This window comes from Hylobates moloch, unplaced genomic scaffold, assembly GCF_009828535.3.
Source record: "Hylobates moloch isolate HMO894 unplaced genomic scaffold, HMol_V3 SCAFFOLD_6, whole genome shotgun sequence".
Classification (NCBI taxonomy): domain Eukaryota; kingdom Metazoa; phylum Chordata; class Mammalia; order Primates; family Hylobatidae; genus Hylobates; species Hylobates moloch.
Window position 1 is genome coordinate 123,576,693 of NW_026652281.1, and position 14,268 is coordinate 123,590,960.

Below are 14,268 nucleotides of genomic sequence, written 5' to 3' on the forward strand. Positions count from 1 at the left end.
CTGGGATTACAGGCATGAGCCACCATGCCTGGCCCTATATTATTTTTAAATAGCTTTAAAGATAAAATATGGTTCCATTCTTGTTTTTAATAATAATTGACAGATTTTATGATACCATTGATTTTTGCTTGCGCTGCAGGTTTATTATTATAATGCTCGGACACGTGAATCTGCATGGACCAAGCCAGATGGAGTTAAGGTTATTCAGCAATCAGAACTGACACCTATGCTTGCAGCCCAGGCACAGGTTCAGGCTCAGGCCCAGGCGCAGGCTCAGGCCCAGGCTCAGGCCCAGGCACAAGCTCAGGCCCAGGCTCAGGCTCAGGCCCAGGCCCAGGCGCAGGCCCAGGCCCAGGCCCAAGCCCAAGCCCAGGCCCAGGCTCAGGCTCAGGCACAAGCTCAGGCCCAGGCCCAGGCTCAGGTCCAGGCCCAGGTCCAGGCACAAGTGCAAGCACAAGCAGTTGGAGCTTCCACCCCTACGACCAGTAGCCCAGCACCTGCAGTATCTACTTCAACATCATCATCCACCCCTTCCTCTACCACTTCTACCACAACAACTGCTACTTCAGTTGCACAGACAGTATCAAGTGAGTACCATTCAGCATGTGTTTTTATATAGGGGCTAGAGACATGAACAAGTAGGGGACTACATTTCATATTGATCCCAGTGTTTCTGGTATTATCCTTTAATACCAGAATTATTTAAAATACATTTTTGACACTAAAACTTTTGGGTTAGAGAAAAACAGGAATTTATATTAATAGGAGAAATTATTTGCCCAGTTGCAGTTCATGAAGCTAAATTGAGAAAGTGCAAAGTTAGCTGTTCCACTTGGCCAACAGTAATGCTGGGCATTGTGGGTTTGCAAAATAAGTGTAAGTCTTGGTCCCTACCTTACAGAGTTTCCAGTATTCCTAATCGAGGAGGCAAGAATAACACGTTAAACAATTAGATATTGGTGTGCAAAACTATACAGTGAGAAAGATGTAAGAATTTGAGAAGTGGAGAAATAAGTGGGTGGACTACTTGGGTATTTATTATGAAGGAAACGGAGTAGGATTTAAGTAGGTTCACAGGTAAGGAAAAGATTTTCAGGTAGGAGAAGCAACATGAATAAAGGTCAGGAAAATGATAAATGTAGTTTATGAGTTTTTAGGAAACTTCTGAGGTGAGGGTGTTTTTTTTGAAGGGTCTTAAGAACTAGGCAAATAGGTGAGACAGGCACTAGGGGCCTGTATCAATGCAATATTTTGGAAGATTTTTTTTGGTGTTGGTTTTTTGGGTGGTGATGAAATAAGGGAGGTTTATTAGGAGCTTCTCAGTAATCTCTTTTAGAATAGTTTCTAGACTGGGATGCGAGTAGGTGAACTGAGGAGTTGCCATAGAAGGGAGCAGTCAGAAAGGCGGGAGAATTTTCAGGTGTAAACTCACAGAGGCCCAAAGAGTAGATCTTTTCTGAAAAGGTGAGAGTCGATTAATAGCAGATTTCAGGGATTAAGAGGGACACAGCTGTTAATTTGCTTGAAAGATTGTCATTAATGTGACTATTGCTTTCTTTTTGGGGGGTTTCTTTTTTTCTTTTTTTTGTATTAATATATGGATGTTGCTCCTTACTCTGCAGGTTGAGACTAAGCCCGAAAGTACTTAATGATTTTTTTATTTGATTATTTGTTATGGCACTTGTCTGAAGATACACAGCTGTCCTTACAGTGTGATTATAATTTGTACTATTTTACTACCAGGATAATTGATAAGAATAAAGAAAAAATGGGGTTTTTTGTGATTACTTCAGGGACTTGGGAATTATTAGTGTGTAAGAAATACGTATAAGAGAGAAATTAATTCACATTGGCTTTAAATTTGAATTCATTTTATTGATAAAAAACAACTGAAGCAGTCAAGTAAGGTACATATAATACGGGGATAGCCTTTAAAGATCCTCTTAATGGTTTTTAGACATTTTGTAGGTGGGGGAATGTACTGAACAGGAAAATGTGAATAGTGTTTTACAAATCTGTTTGCTTTTGTAGCTAAGGTGAATTTTGATATGAAAGTATAACAGTCATACTAGCTAGTTTGTTAAGGGTTGTTACCTTTTTATAGGTTTAGTGCTTCCCAAACCTCTGTGGCAAGGCAGGAGACTACCAGTTTTTATGGGAGACCTGTGGCAGTAATGGGAGAAGGGGATTAATAAAAGCAATTGTAGTTTTATGTGGAGGCTCTGTGTTGCTTAAATTTTCTTTTCTGCATTCTTAGAAAGGAGAAATAGTAGTGCTTTATTTTGTTTTAAGAAAGGTGATTAGCTAGATAATTTAACCATACTATATATAGTCCATTTCTGTTTTCAGAGTAGTGTGTCAGTAAGCTCATAGCTGTCTTGTGTCCTGTTTGTCAGTTTTGCTTTACTCTTCAGTGATTGGGAGGACTTTATTCCCAGAACTATAAAATAGCAAAATCATATTCTTTTTACTGCTTTTAAACATCAATTTTGATGTTGTCTACGTATTCCAGTGTGTGTTTTTATTTTACTTGATTTAGTATCATAAAGTGTTGTCACGCTGCAGTCTTAATGTTTCTCCATCTATTATATATAGTCACTTGTCTTTTTTAGTTAAGATCTGAGGCTGGGTTAGTATATTTTGAGGCCTAGTGCTTCACTAGCTACTTTAGCAAATGAAGTTAGTAGGAATTTACCCACTGAAGTCTTAGATACCATTCTCCCAGTTTCCCATTATTGTATTGCTTTTGTTCTTTTCCTGTCATGACTCATGGCTACTAATCAAATTCAGAAAATGCTGTGCTGGAAAGTAAGAGGAATGGGTTGTAAATATTTTTTGTCATCTCCATTGGTGTTCTTTTCCACTTGAAATTTGATGCCATTATTTATTTTCCCGACTGTAGTACTTTGGATCACAATTTTAGCAATTATCTGAATACTACAATAATATTTAAATTTTAATTTTCTGAACTACAGTATAGCTCTGTGGGGTAAATGGGACTAAAAATTAAGAATATATTTTAATCCCAGTTGAGCATAAACTCATTTTGTGCAAGTTGTGAAAAAATGATGAAGAAATCGTACTTCTCAGGGAAGCTGGGAACAATAACCAGATACATTTTCAGCCATTATAGTAGATTACAAATGCTAAATGGTATATGTATGGGACTGGGCAAATGTTGCATGTACTTTGTATTTTTCACACTGTTATAAAATTATATTAATATGATACTGTACCCTAAGGCTAGGTCTATGCTAGACCAACAATTCATTCCTGGGCCCCTGAAGATACTTGTTTGGCCCTGCTGTCTATTTAGCCAAGGTGAGTCCCTCATTAACAAGTATGAAATTGCTCACATCTTCCCAGCCTAAGTGAGTTTTTCATTATTAGAAGCTAGAAAAAGATACTGACAGATTTTGTTGTCAGTTGGATTATTGGGTGGTTTGTATTAAATAGTGTGCTTTTGTTTAGAACAAAATTGGCATAAAGATTGGGAAAGCACTGTTTTCGTTTTATTTCATTTGACAAATTCATTCTTAGTCCAATACAGGTAGACGTTTTTTTCTTTACATGAAAAAAAGATGAAGTATTTGTTACCAATGAATTACCAAAATGAATTTTATTTTGGAACTAGATGGGTTATGAATAAATAACAAAATTGTTTTATAACGTGAGAATTGAAACTTTTTGAAAAGTATGAAATAAGGATTTTAGTTTTTAGTTTGATTTTAAATGCAATTACTAGGGATGGAATGTTTTATTTTGGATATTTAAAAATAATGTGTTAGCAGAACCCAAATGATCCTGAATTTCACATTTTCCTGGTCTCTTACAATGGAAACCTCAGTTTAAAGAAATTTCATTTTTTTTAAATAATGAGAGAAACCTGGGTTGTTTTTGATTCCATTCATTCATATCCAGTTAGTCATTAGTTATTTGCTTATCTTTTTCTCTGTTCTTTTCTTCCTATGCATCTGTGAGGTTAATTCATCAAATGAAACCTGTTTATTACTCTTCCATACAGGAACCTTTAGTTTGCTATATACCCCATTTACCTTCATGAAGTCACACAAATAATGTGAATGCATTCTTATAAAAAGTTCAAAGTCTAACAAAACATATATATTAATAGTAAAATGTGAAAGAGGCATACACAGAGGGTAACTACCGTTAGTGTATTTTGGCTTGTATTCTACTAGATCATTTTCTCTATATTTACCTAAGTTCTGCCCTTTTCCTATCCATTTAAGGGCATGCTCCTTAGCCTTTTGTTCAGGGCTTTCTAATTTCTGCTTCTGGCCTACCTTTCCAGCCACACAACTCACTGGTTTTGTTGGTATGCCTACTGTTTCACTCATTAACTGCTTGTCTTCAATTTTCTAAATAATTCCTTTTTGTTCTTTACTCTTTGCCTTATTCATACTTTTCTCACTGGTTTTTTTCTTTTACCCCACTCCTGTTGTTTTCCTTTTTGAAATCTTAATTTTTCAAGGCTCAGCATCCCAATATAAACTTTTCTATACCCTCTCACAGTTAGAAATGTTCTTTGGGTCTTGATTTATACTCCTATGTGTTTATCCCATTTTACTTTGTATTCATTTTTATATTTCATTTAACTATTTTCAAGCTTCTTGAAGATGAGACCTTTAGACAAATTTCTTGCAGTGCATAGAATGGTCCCTTAAATACTTAAATTACTGAATGCGTGAATGATGAATGAATATAGAAAAATGATTTATGAAGGAGTGGTACATGTTTTTGTTTTATCTTTTATCAGCACCCACAACACAAGATCAGACCCCAAGTTCTGCTGTTTCAGTTGCCACGCCTACAGTTAGTGTTTCAACTCCTGCTCCTACAGCCACACCTGTGCAAACTGTTCCCCAGCCGCACCCTCAGACGTTACCTCCTGCTGTTCCTCATTCAGTACCTCAGCCAACAACAGCAATACCTGCTTTTCCACCAGTAATGGTACCTCCGTTTCGTGTTCCCCTTCCTGGCATGCCAATTCCACTTCCAGGTAAACCAACAGATTATAATGGTCTTTCCAGCTATGTTTTCATACTGTCAGTTAGTTTGTTCTCATGTGTCTGTTGCGTTTGAAATTTGCCTTGAATCTCACCTGTTTGAAACGTTTTTGAAAGATTCATGGCTAACTGCAATATTTTCTCTTAAGTTTTGGTAAATGTCCTTTTTTTGTTGTTGTTTACATGTCCTAAAATTAGAGCCACATTTAAAGCTACACTTATTTTGGATAATGCCCTCAATGAGTTAAAAATGATCATCTTTTCATGTAAATAATGTTCTAAATGCAATATTTTTGAAGGGTTGAGTTTATGAAGTTGAGAAATCACGTCACAATAGCTAACACAATTGGATGATTTATATACAGTGCACTGTTGTAAGCATGTTAGATGCATTAACTCCTTTAAATTTTACAACCCATGTTATGAGATAGGTACACAGAAAGGTTAAATTACTTGCCCAAGGTCACATAGCTAATAAGTGATCACGTTGAGATTTGAGCCTGTGCCCTCCACATCCAGATAGTAAGCTTTTAATAACTATGTTAATACTGGGAAGAAAATGTGAATGCTTTAACTATAAAACAATTCATATAAAACAGGAACTAGAAGGTTCCCTTGTAACAATCATGAAGTAAAGCATAATGTGCATCATTTAAAAGTTTAAATTGTTATGGTGAGTTAATGTGTTATATTGTCTTAAGTCATTAAAACTAGAGAAAGAATTAAGAAATACTGTGGCGTGGAATTCTTACCAGAGGGTTTAAAAATGATAGTGTTGGGCATTCCAAATTTGAATGCATTAGTTTTTGTCAAACACGTTTAATCCTTGATCCATGGTTCATTCTTCTTGTGTTATAGTTGAAAGTATTGGTACCTTAGAGAGGTCAGATTCACAGGGCTAGTTTGTAGCAAAGATGAATAGAACTTAGGCCTCTTGTCTCAAGTTCACATTCCATCCACTTATTGCTACTTTTTTATATTCGTTTCTGTGTAAGAATACAGTTGTATACAGCTATTTCTTAGATTTGCACACATCTTAATTATCACTGTTGCACTGGTTGTCTTTTTCTTTGTGACCACTCTGAAAAGGACACCTTCAGATATACCTTGTCAAGAAAGAAACCAAAAATTTCAGGTTTTTTTTTTGATTTGGAAAACCTTTTATGCATTGTCGATGTAGTGTTAGATAATTAAATGCCCATTATGTGGTGTTTAAGAAATTCAAATCATTTAAAAAGAAAACAAAAGATGTTTTCCCTACTATTAGGGGTTATCCCTTTTCTAGATTAAATTTAAGACAAGCAGCTAGATACTTTTCTCTATGTGTAATTTTTCTGGGAAAACTAAATGATAGATGGAGAATAGCCTGATATTTGTCACAACCTCTTTGTGTAATTTTGGTCTGCTTTAGGGTTAAGGACAGTATTAAGACCAGATCATGGATTCTGAGTGATCTGAAGGAGTTGGGTTGCTCATTTTGTAGAGAGAAGATTGAGAGGTAGCATGATAATGTTGTTTTAGTATTTTGAAAGGCTGTCATTTGAACAACTGTTGCTTTTCTTTAGAGGTTCTTATTAGGACTAATGGATGAAGGTACACAATAGCAAAATTCATTTCTGTAGAAGTTTCTCACAATAAAATCCCTCTGGCTCTAGCTTCATTTTGATGTCATATTTTCCCCCAAAATATGTTGACATATTTTGATGTCATATGGAGCAAGCATATCCTTGCTTCATCATTAAAAAAATTTGGACAGGTGGTGGTGACCATTTGAGTCACCAAATGAAGCAGTACCTGTGAAGTTTGGCAGTAGAAGGCATTCAATAAACAGCAGCCATTAGTGACATTTTGGGCGTCAGTTGGAAGAGAACTTGAATTGGATACTCTTAAGATTTCTTTGGAGAGAGTGAGTGTCATACAAAGTGATATATTAGGCCGGGCAAGGTGGCTTACGCCTGTAATCCCAGCACTTTCGGAGGCCGAGGTGGGTGGATCACCTGAGGTCAGGAGTTCGAGACTAGCCTCAACATGGAGAAACCCCATCTCTACTAAAAATACAAAATTAGCCTGGGGTGGTGGTGCATGCCCAGCCACTCAGGAGGCTGAGGCAGGAGAATTGCTTGAACCTGGGAGGCGGAGGTTGCAGTGAGCCGAGATTGCGCCATTGCACTCCAGCCTGGGCAACGAGAGTGAAACTCTGTCTCAAAAAAAAAAAAAAAAAAAAAATTAGTATCAAATATTAGTTTGTTTATTAAGACTTTTTGATATTGATATTTGTTCACTTTTCTCATTTTCCATTTTAACTCAGTCCTACAAGGTGTTTAGTAAAAAACAAGGACAAAGTAGACTTGTTTTTTTCTTCCCCAAATCTTTGGTTTTACAAACAAAGAGATCTGTGTCCCCTGGTTTTTGCCTTTTAATTCAATTCAGCAATAAGGTGAATGGGAAGGATTTGTGTGTAATTTGTCTTGGAGGCATAATTTCTCTTTGAAATAGCATTGTATGGGTCTAATGAGGATGATTGAGGAAGGGATGGTCAAACAAGATGAAGGGAAGAAGTGGAAGAATTAGGTAAAATACAAGAGTAGGGGGTGGAGTTTGGATAAATGGGTCTAGGATTATAGGAGTTCTACTTCTAAAACTATAAAATCTTATCTGGAATTTTAAGAAACTTAACTGTCCGTGACATTGGAATCATCCAAAATGCTGAGTGGAATCTTCTTATTTCTTAGATAATAATTTGAGGACAGAGTTGTAGGAAAATTGAACAAATGCTCCCTTTAAAAAAAAAGGTTAAAAATTTAGATTTTTATTTTGTGAGTATTCACAATCTATATGTAATCACTTTGAGAGAAACTTCAGTGTATCTTTTTAGCATGAGAAGAAACACAGGACCTTTCTATATGGTCTGTATGTTGGTAGTCAAATAGAAGAGTTCTGCTAGCCCAGCTGGTTTTTAATAATGGTGGTTAAGCCTATGTATGAATAGATTTGATTTTCTTCTGCATAAGTTGTATAGTTAAAATTATTTATTGGAAGATGGTTTTGGAGAACAGTCTTTGAAAGTAAAGTTCATATATTCATAAGAAATGAATTTCCTGTGCTGAGTTTAGTAGGCTCAGTGCTCCTGCAGATGGCAGTATTTATACTAATTAAACTTAATCCATGCTGTAACTTCCTTAACCAAATGAATTTTTCCATTGTTTTCTTTCAACATTAGGGAAAATAAAATTATACATATAACTTTATTCAGCATGCTTTCATGATCCAATGTTTTTATTTTAGTTTAAAAGTTAATAGAAAGTTTACTTTAAATATTCTTTATATAAAATAGTAATTAAGAAATAAAGGTACTTTTCAATAATTGACACTATTTTTGTTTGCATGTGTGAACATAGTTAAATTGTATACAAACCCAGGAGTTTAATTTTACTTTCAGTTTCAGAGGTAGGAGAAATTTTTTTTCCTGTCCTTTAGTGGGGAGAATAGTTATTGTTACTATTTTTAATTTTTATAGGGTACCAAACTAAGCTTAGTTTTTTCAGCTGAAAAAAAAATAAAAAAGTAAAAATTATTGCCCCTATACTTTTCTTCAGACTTTGGCCTTTTCCTCTAAAAGTTTTTAATTTTCTCAGTTAATCAGCCTTAGTTTTCCAGCTTTTCTTTTCTTTCCCTTTTTAAAAATCACCATTGTAATGCATCATGGTGAGTCTTCATTCTTCTACTGTACATAATTTTCATTCTTTAATACAAGTACTACTACTTTAGTCAGCTTAAATGATAGAAGTTTCTGCAGCCATCAGCCCAAATAGTCATTAGTGGTATTAAAGGGGCTGTATGTTTCTTAATGTTTTAGCCTGCTTCCACAGTGTTCCAAGCCCATGGGGTTCCATAGAGCAGGCACTAAACATGGATATTTTGGCATTAGTGAAATGCTACCTTCCTCTCTTCATCTTTGCATTTCTTTTATTTAAAGTATTATTTGCAGTGGAATATTTGGATCCATCTCATACCTTGCTTTCTTCCTCTGCTCACCACCCCTAGCTTATTCTTTTTCTACTTCTGCATGGTTGTACTCCATGCCTCAGCTCCTGCATGTAGTTTCAACTTAGCAGCAGCATAGAGAAAGTGTCTTGTCAGTGTCATGCTGCATCTGCCTTTTACTGGTATCTAAGCAACAGCAGCATGGGTTTGATGTCCCGTGGGAAAATGTCCCACATGAGAATTTGTTATGTATGTGTAATGAAGGGGCTTTCTTTTGTTGAATTTAAACTCTTAAGACTCCTTCAATATGTTCAGAGCTGGTTTGATAAAAAGGTAATTGATGGTATTTTAGAATTAGTGTCATTGGATTTGGCAGCACTTCCCACAAAATGTCAAACAGAAAGAAATTTTACTCCATTCTTGGTCTTTTTCATTGGAAATAGCATTCTAAATTGTAGTGGTAAATTATTTCCCTGAATCCCAGTGGTAGCCGACATACAATGGCAGCTTTCCAACGTATGCTTGCTTATCCATTTTACAGGTGTAGCAATGATGCAAATAGTCAGCTGCCCGTATGTAAAGACAGTCGCTACCACCAAGACCGGTAATTTTTAAAACCATCTTAGTTTGTTTTGTCTGTAAGTTGGCATGGTAGTGAATGTTGTTGTTTATCCTTTTATTTATTTTTTGCCCAAGTAAGTGGATATTTTTATATTTTTCTTTTTAATGAGCAGTATAAATGCAGTTGTCATATTTGGCCAACCCTTAATTTTCCCAATTGCCTGTAGTATTAGATTCTTTGGTTCACAAAAACAAATAAGGTCAGATCACTTTATGTCTTAATTTATGTAATAAGTGTAAACAACTTCATTCTCATATTCATAACATTTAATTTTATTTTTGATGTGTGTTTTTAAGTTAAATATAAAAAAATCATTTCCATGTGTAAAGTGATGTGATTATGCTTGCATGCTAGTGAGTATATGTGTGTGAATACATGTGTATAGTATACATTTACATTTTAAAGTTATTGAAGTAAGATAACTACCTGAAACTTAAATTTTAGTATAGGATTTGAGGACTTCTTTTTTTTTATCCCAGTTTTGATTCACATATCCTTATTTTAATAGTATTTTATTTATGTATTACCAGCTTATTTAGCTGTCTTGTAAAAAATATAAATCTTGGTTTGTCTTCTAAAAAGTAGACGAGCTTTGCTTTCTCTTAGGAAAAGAGTAAACAAAGGGTATAAGGATATTTGAGTTAATCATTTAGAGTCGATAAACTCAGTCATTTGCTATAAAACTGAGAATATTCATACCCTTTTAGTTACCTTAAAATTAAAAATAATTTTGCCTCAGGAAATATGTGTAGTAAGTATGTTTGTTGTCTTCATTAGAATTTGATAAATTATCTTTATTAAAATATATTTCTATTCATAAGTAGAGAATATACCATGTTTTAAAATACTTATTATGTTAAGACTTTGTCATAGGCGAGACCCAAATTTCTGACTGTTTTTAAGGGTTGAATTTCTGTGTCTAATTGAATTTAGGCATTAGAACTAAAAATCCAGGGAAATAGAATTAAGTGGTATTTTTATGTCACCTTTTTATATGATTTTTGTTTTGTTCCAACTGGTCCATTCATTTATTAATATTTAATAGAAAGATTTAACTCATATTTTAGAGTTTTATTTTGTATTGCCGTTTGATACTTGGATCTAATTTTTTATTATTCTTTTTTTAGGTGTATTGCCAGGAATGGCCCCTCCTATCGTACCCATGATACATCCCCAGGTTGCTATTGCAGCTTCACCTGCTACCTTAGCTGGAGCAACAGCAGTTTCTGAATGGACTGAATATAAAACAGCAGATGGGAAGACGTATTATTATAATAATAGAACATTAGAATCAACCTGGGAAAAACCCCAAGAGCTAAAGGAAAAAGGTATATAGTGGTTTTAATGACTTGGAAAGTAGTATAAACTGTAATAAGTAGAATGGTATTTGAAATTCTGAGTTAATTTCTTTTTAACATATTTGAGGGATTTTCTAATTACACAGTCATTGAATTGTTTATTTTTACTGAATTGATAAATATTTATTTTAAAAACTAGTTCTACTTACATGTTTGTCATCATTTTTTTCCATCTGGAGAAATGGTTATACATATGTATGTACATATTTTTACTGTTAGGAATTTTCTAATTATATTACATAATTATTGTAATCGTAAATTGAGATTGATAATACAGATCAGGAGGGAATGTGTTTTTTATATGTGTTCTGGAGAAAATTTAGGCCCTTAGAGTCTTAGAGGTAGAAGATTCGTAATTTTCTATATCACAAGCTCCTATTATTATTGTTGTTTTTAAAATTTGAGACAGAGCCTCACTGTGTTGCCCAGGCTGGTCTTGAACTCCTGGGCTTAAGCAATCCTTCTGCCTCAGCTTCCTGGGTAGCTGAGGATTATAGGTATGTGTCATTGTGCCCAGCTCACCAAACCCCCTTTTCTACTCCTAAGTATCTTAGTATCTTATCCCTTTTAGCAAAATGAATGATTGCTACAAATGATATATGAATACCTGAAAGATTTAATGTCCCTTCAAAGTCAGTAGGTTGTCTTCAAATCAGATAGTTATTTGAAGTTGAGCATTACATAAGATTCAAATCAAAGATACTATAAGGAAGGACATTTTATCTTTATGGTTAATACTTGGGAATGGAATATCTTAATTGCTTATTCTCTGAAAGTTCTTAGAAAATTACATCAAAACCTTTGAGTGACATTATCTTAATTTTTTTAATAGAAAAGTTAGAAGAGAAGATTAAAGAGCCAATTAAAGAACCCTCTGAAGAGCCTCTGCCAATGGAGACAGAGGAGGAGGATCCTAAAGAAGAGCCTATAAAGGAGATAAAGGAGGTAAAGCGCCAGGACCCATTAACCTGGGAGCCACATTAATTGTTTCCTACAGCTTACTTGTATCCGAGTATCTATTGGATAGATTTAAAAATAATGTTAAAAATTTGATCTCTGAAATTTTAGGATTCTTGGAAGTTCTTAATTCAGTTTTTTCTTTGGAAGTGTCATTAAATTGCTTCTTGTATTAAACTGAGATCCATAGAAAGACAGGGCCTTGGACCAGAGCTTGGACCTGAGCTCTAACCTTCTGACTTACAAAGTGAGTGGTATTTGTTACAATTATAAGTGTAACTTCTTACTTGGGGAATGTTAGATATATTTTATCTGTCCTTTCTGCTGTTGTGTTCTTGCATAGCATGATCCATGTATAGCACTAAAAGAGTTTTTTATTCAGTGAAGGATCGGTGGTAGTCATGTTTCAGTAGTAGGAAAGCTAGCAGAAATAAGAAACAACCTTAAGTGAAGAGGTATGTACTGTAGTTCTCCATATCTGCTCCAAAGCACATGGTTAGTGAGTCTGTAATACAGGACCAGCTGCTGCTGCTGGGTTCTGCTATTGTGAAATTCAGCTCTTTCTGTGGGATGAGGATTTAGAACTTTCTTCCTACTCAAAGTCTCCTCTCCTCATTGTAGCAGCAGATTTTGTGTTGATTGCACTTTGAGCTGTTTGCCTTCATGTTTTTGTGGAACATTCAGGTATTGTTAATGTGATACTAATTAGAGTAATATCATTTCTTGTAGGAGCCGAAAGAAGAAGAGATGACTGAAGAAGAAAAGGCTGCCCAGAAGGCAAAGCCAGTTGCTACTGCTCCTATTCCTGGTACTCCATGGTACGTATTTGGCTCAAGTAGTAATTTTCTTTTCTTTTCTTTTCTTCTTTTTTTTTTTTTTTTTGAGACAGAGTCTCACTCTGTCACCAGGGCTGGGGTGCAATGACACGATCTTGGCTCACTGCAACCTGTGCCTCCCTAGTTCAAGCGATTCTCCTGCCTCGGCTTCCCGAATAGCTGGGACTACAGGCGCTTGCCACCAAGCCCAGCTAATTTTTGTATTTTTAGTGGAGACGGGGTTTCACCATGTTGGCCAGGATGGTCTCGATCTCTTGACCTCGTGATCCGCCCGCCTCGGCCTCCCAAAGTGCTGGGATTACAGGTGTGAGCCCCTGCGCCCGGCCTCAAGTAGTAATTTTTAAAAATCATGATTGATTGTTACATGGTTTATTTTGTAGAAAGAAGAAGTACTTTAAAAAGTATATGTCAAGTATGTTTTTATCTACTGAATATTTTGGCCTTTGTTTGTTGTATTTGAGTTACTCAAAACTGAAGTTCAATTACTACAAGTGTCTTCCTAGTACTACTCTCCATTAATATGTATTCTTCATAATTATAGACATGACCACTGTGAGATCCTGAATCTACTTTCTGTTTAAAATATTTTAAATTTGTTTTTGCATGTTTACTCACTATGTGATTACATTTATAGAACTGTGTAAAATTATGTCTTTCAATCTAAGTATGGCATACCTCATTTTATAGTGCTCCACTATCTTGTGCTTCATAGATAGTGTGTTTTTAAAAATTGAAAGTTTTGTGGCAACCCTGTATCTAACATGCCTATTGGTTTCATTTTTTCAACAGCACCTGCTCATTTTGTGTCTCGGTGTTACATTTTGGTAACTCTTGGGATATTTCAAACTTTTTCATTATTTTTTATCTGTGATCAGTGATCAGTGATCTTTTATGTTACTGTTGTAATTGTTTTGGGATACCACAAACCACACCCATGTAAGATGGTGAACCTAATTGATACATGTGTGTGATCTAACTGTTCCACCGGCCGGCTGTTCCCCATCTCTCTTCCTCTCCTCGGGTTTCCATTTTCCCTGAGACACAACAATATTGAAATTAGGCCAGTTAGTAGCCCTATAATGCCCTCAAAGTGTTCAAGTGAAAGGAAGAGTCACATACCTCTCACTTTGTGTGTGTGTGTGTGTGTGTGTGTGTGTGTGTGTGTGTGTGTATTTTGAACGGAGTCTTGCTCTGTCGCCCAGGCTGGAGTGCAGTGGTATGATCTTGGCTCACTGCAACTTCTGCCTCCTGGGTTCAAGCGATTCTCCTGTCTCAGCTTCCCAAATAGCTGGGATTATAGTTACGCGCCACCATGCCTGGCTAATTTTTTGCATTTTTAGTAAAGGTGGAGTTTCACTGTATTAGCCAGGATGGTCTCGATCTCCTGACCTCGTGATCCTCCCACCTCGGCCTCCCAAAGTACTGGGATTACAGGCATGAGCCACCATGCCTAGCTACATACCTCTCACTTTGAATCAAAAACT

The 14,268-nt window shown here is 35.6% G+C and overlaps 1 protein-coding gene across 9 annotated transcripts in view; it reads left to right on the plus strand.

Moving 5' to 3' along the window:
• The window catches only part of TCERG1 (transcription elongation regulator 1), a 64,249-nt gene that overhangs the window by 11,371 nt on the left and 38,610 nt on the right, over positions 1 to 14,268 (plus strand). For 3 of the 9 annotated variants that reach the window (XR_004248842.2, XM_032158248.2, XM_032158249.2), the window contains exons 4-9: positions 140 to 587; positions 4,778 to 5,020; positions 9,553 to 9,615; positions 10,761 to 10,961; positions 11,824 to 11,936; positions 12,678 to 12,766. Coding sequence is in view for 8 of the 9 variants with exons in the window: in XM_032158248.2 (XP_032014139.1) it covers positions 140 to 587; positions 4,778 to 5,020; positions 9,553 to 9,615; positions 10,761 to 10,961; positions 11,824 to 11,936; positions 12,678 to 12,766 (1,157 nt within the window). In the remaining variant the exon portion in view is untranslated. The remainder of the gene's footprint in view (positions 1 to 139; positions 588 to 4,777; positions 5,021 to 9,552; positions 9,616 to 10,760; positions 10,962 to 11,823; positions 11,937 to 12,677; positions 12,767 to 14,268) is intronic. The other 6 variants (XM_058439983.1, XM_058439982.1, XM_032158250.2 and 3 more) reach the window with 3 other exon arrangements.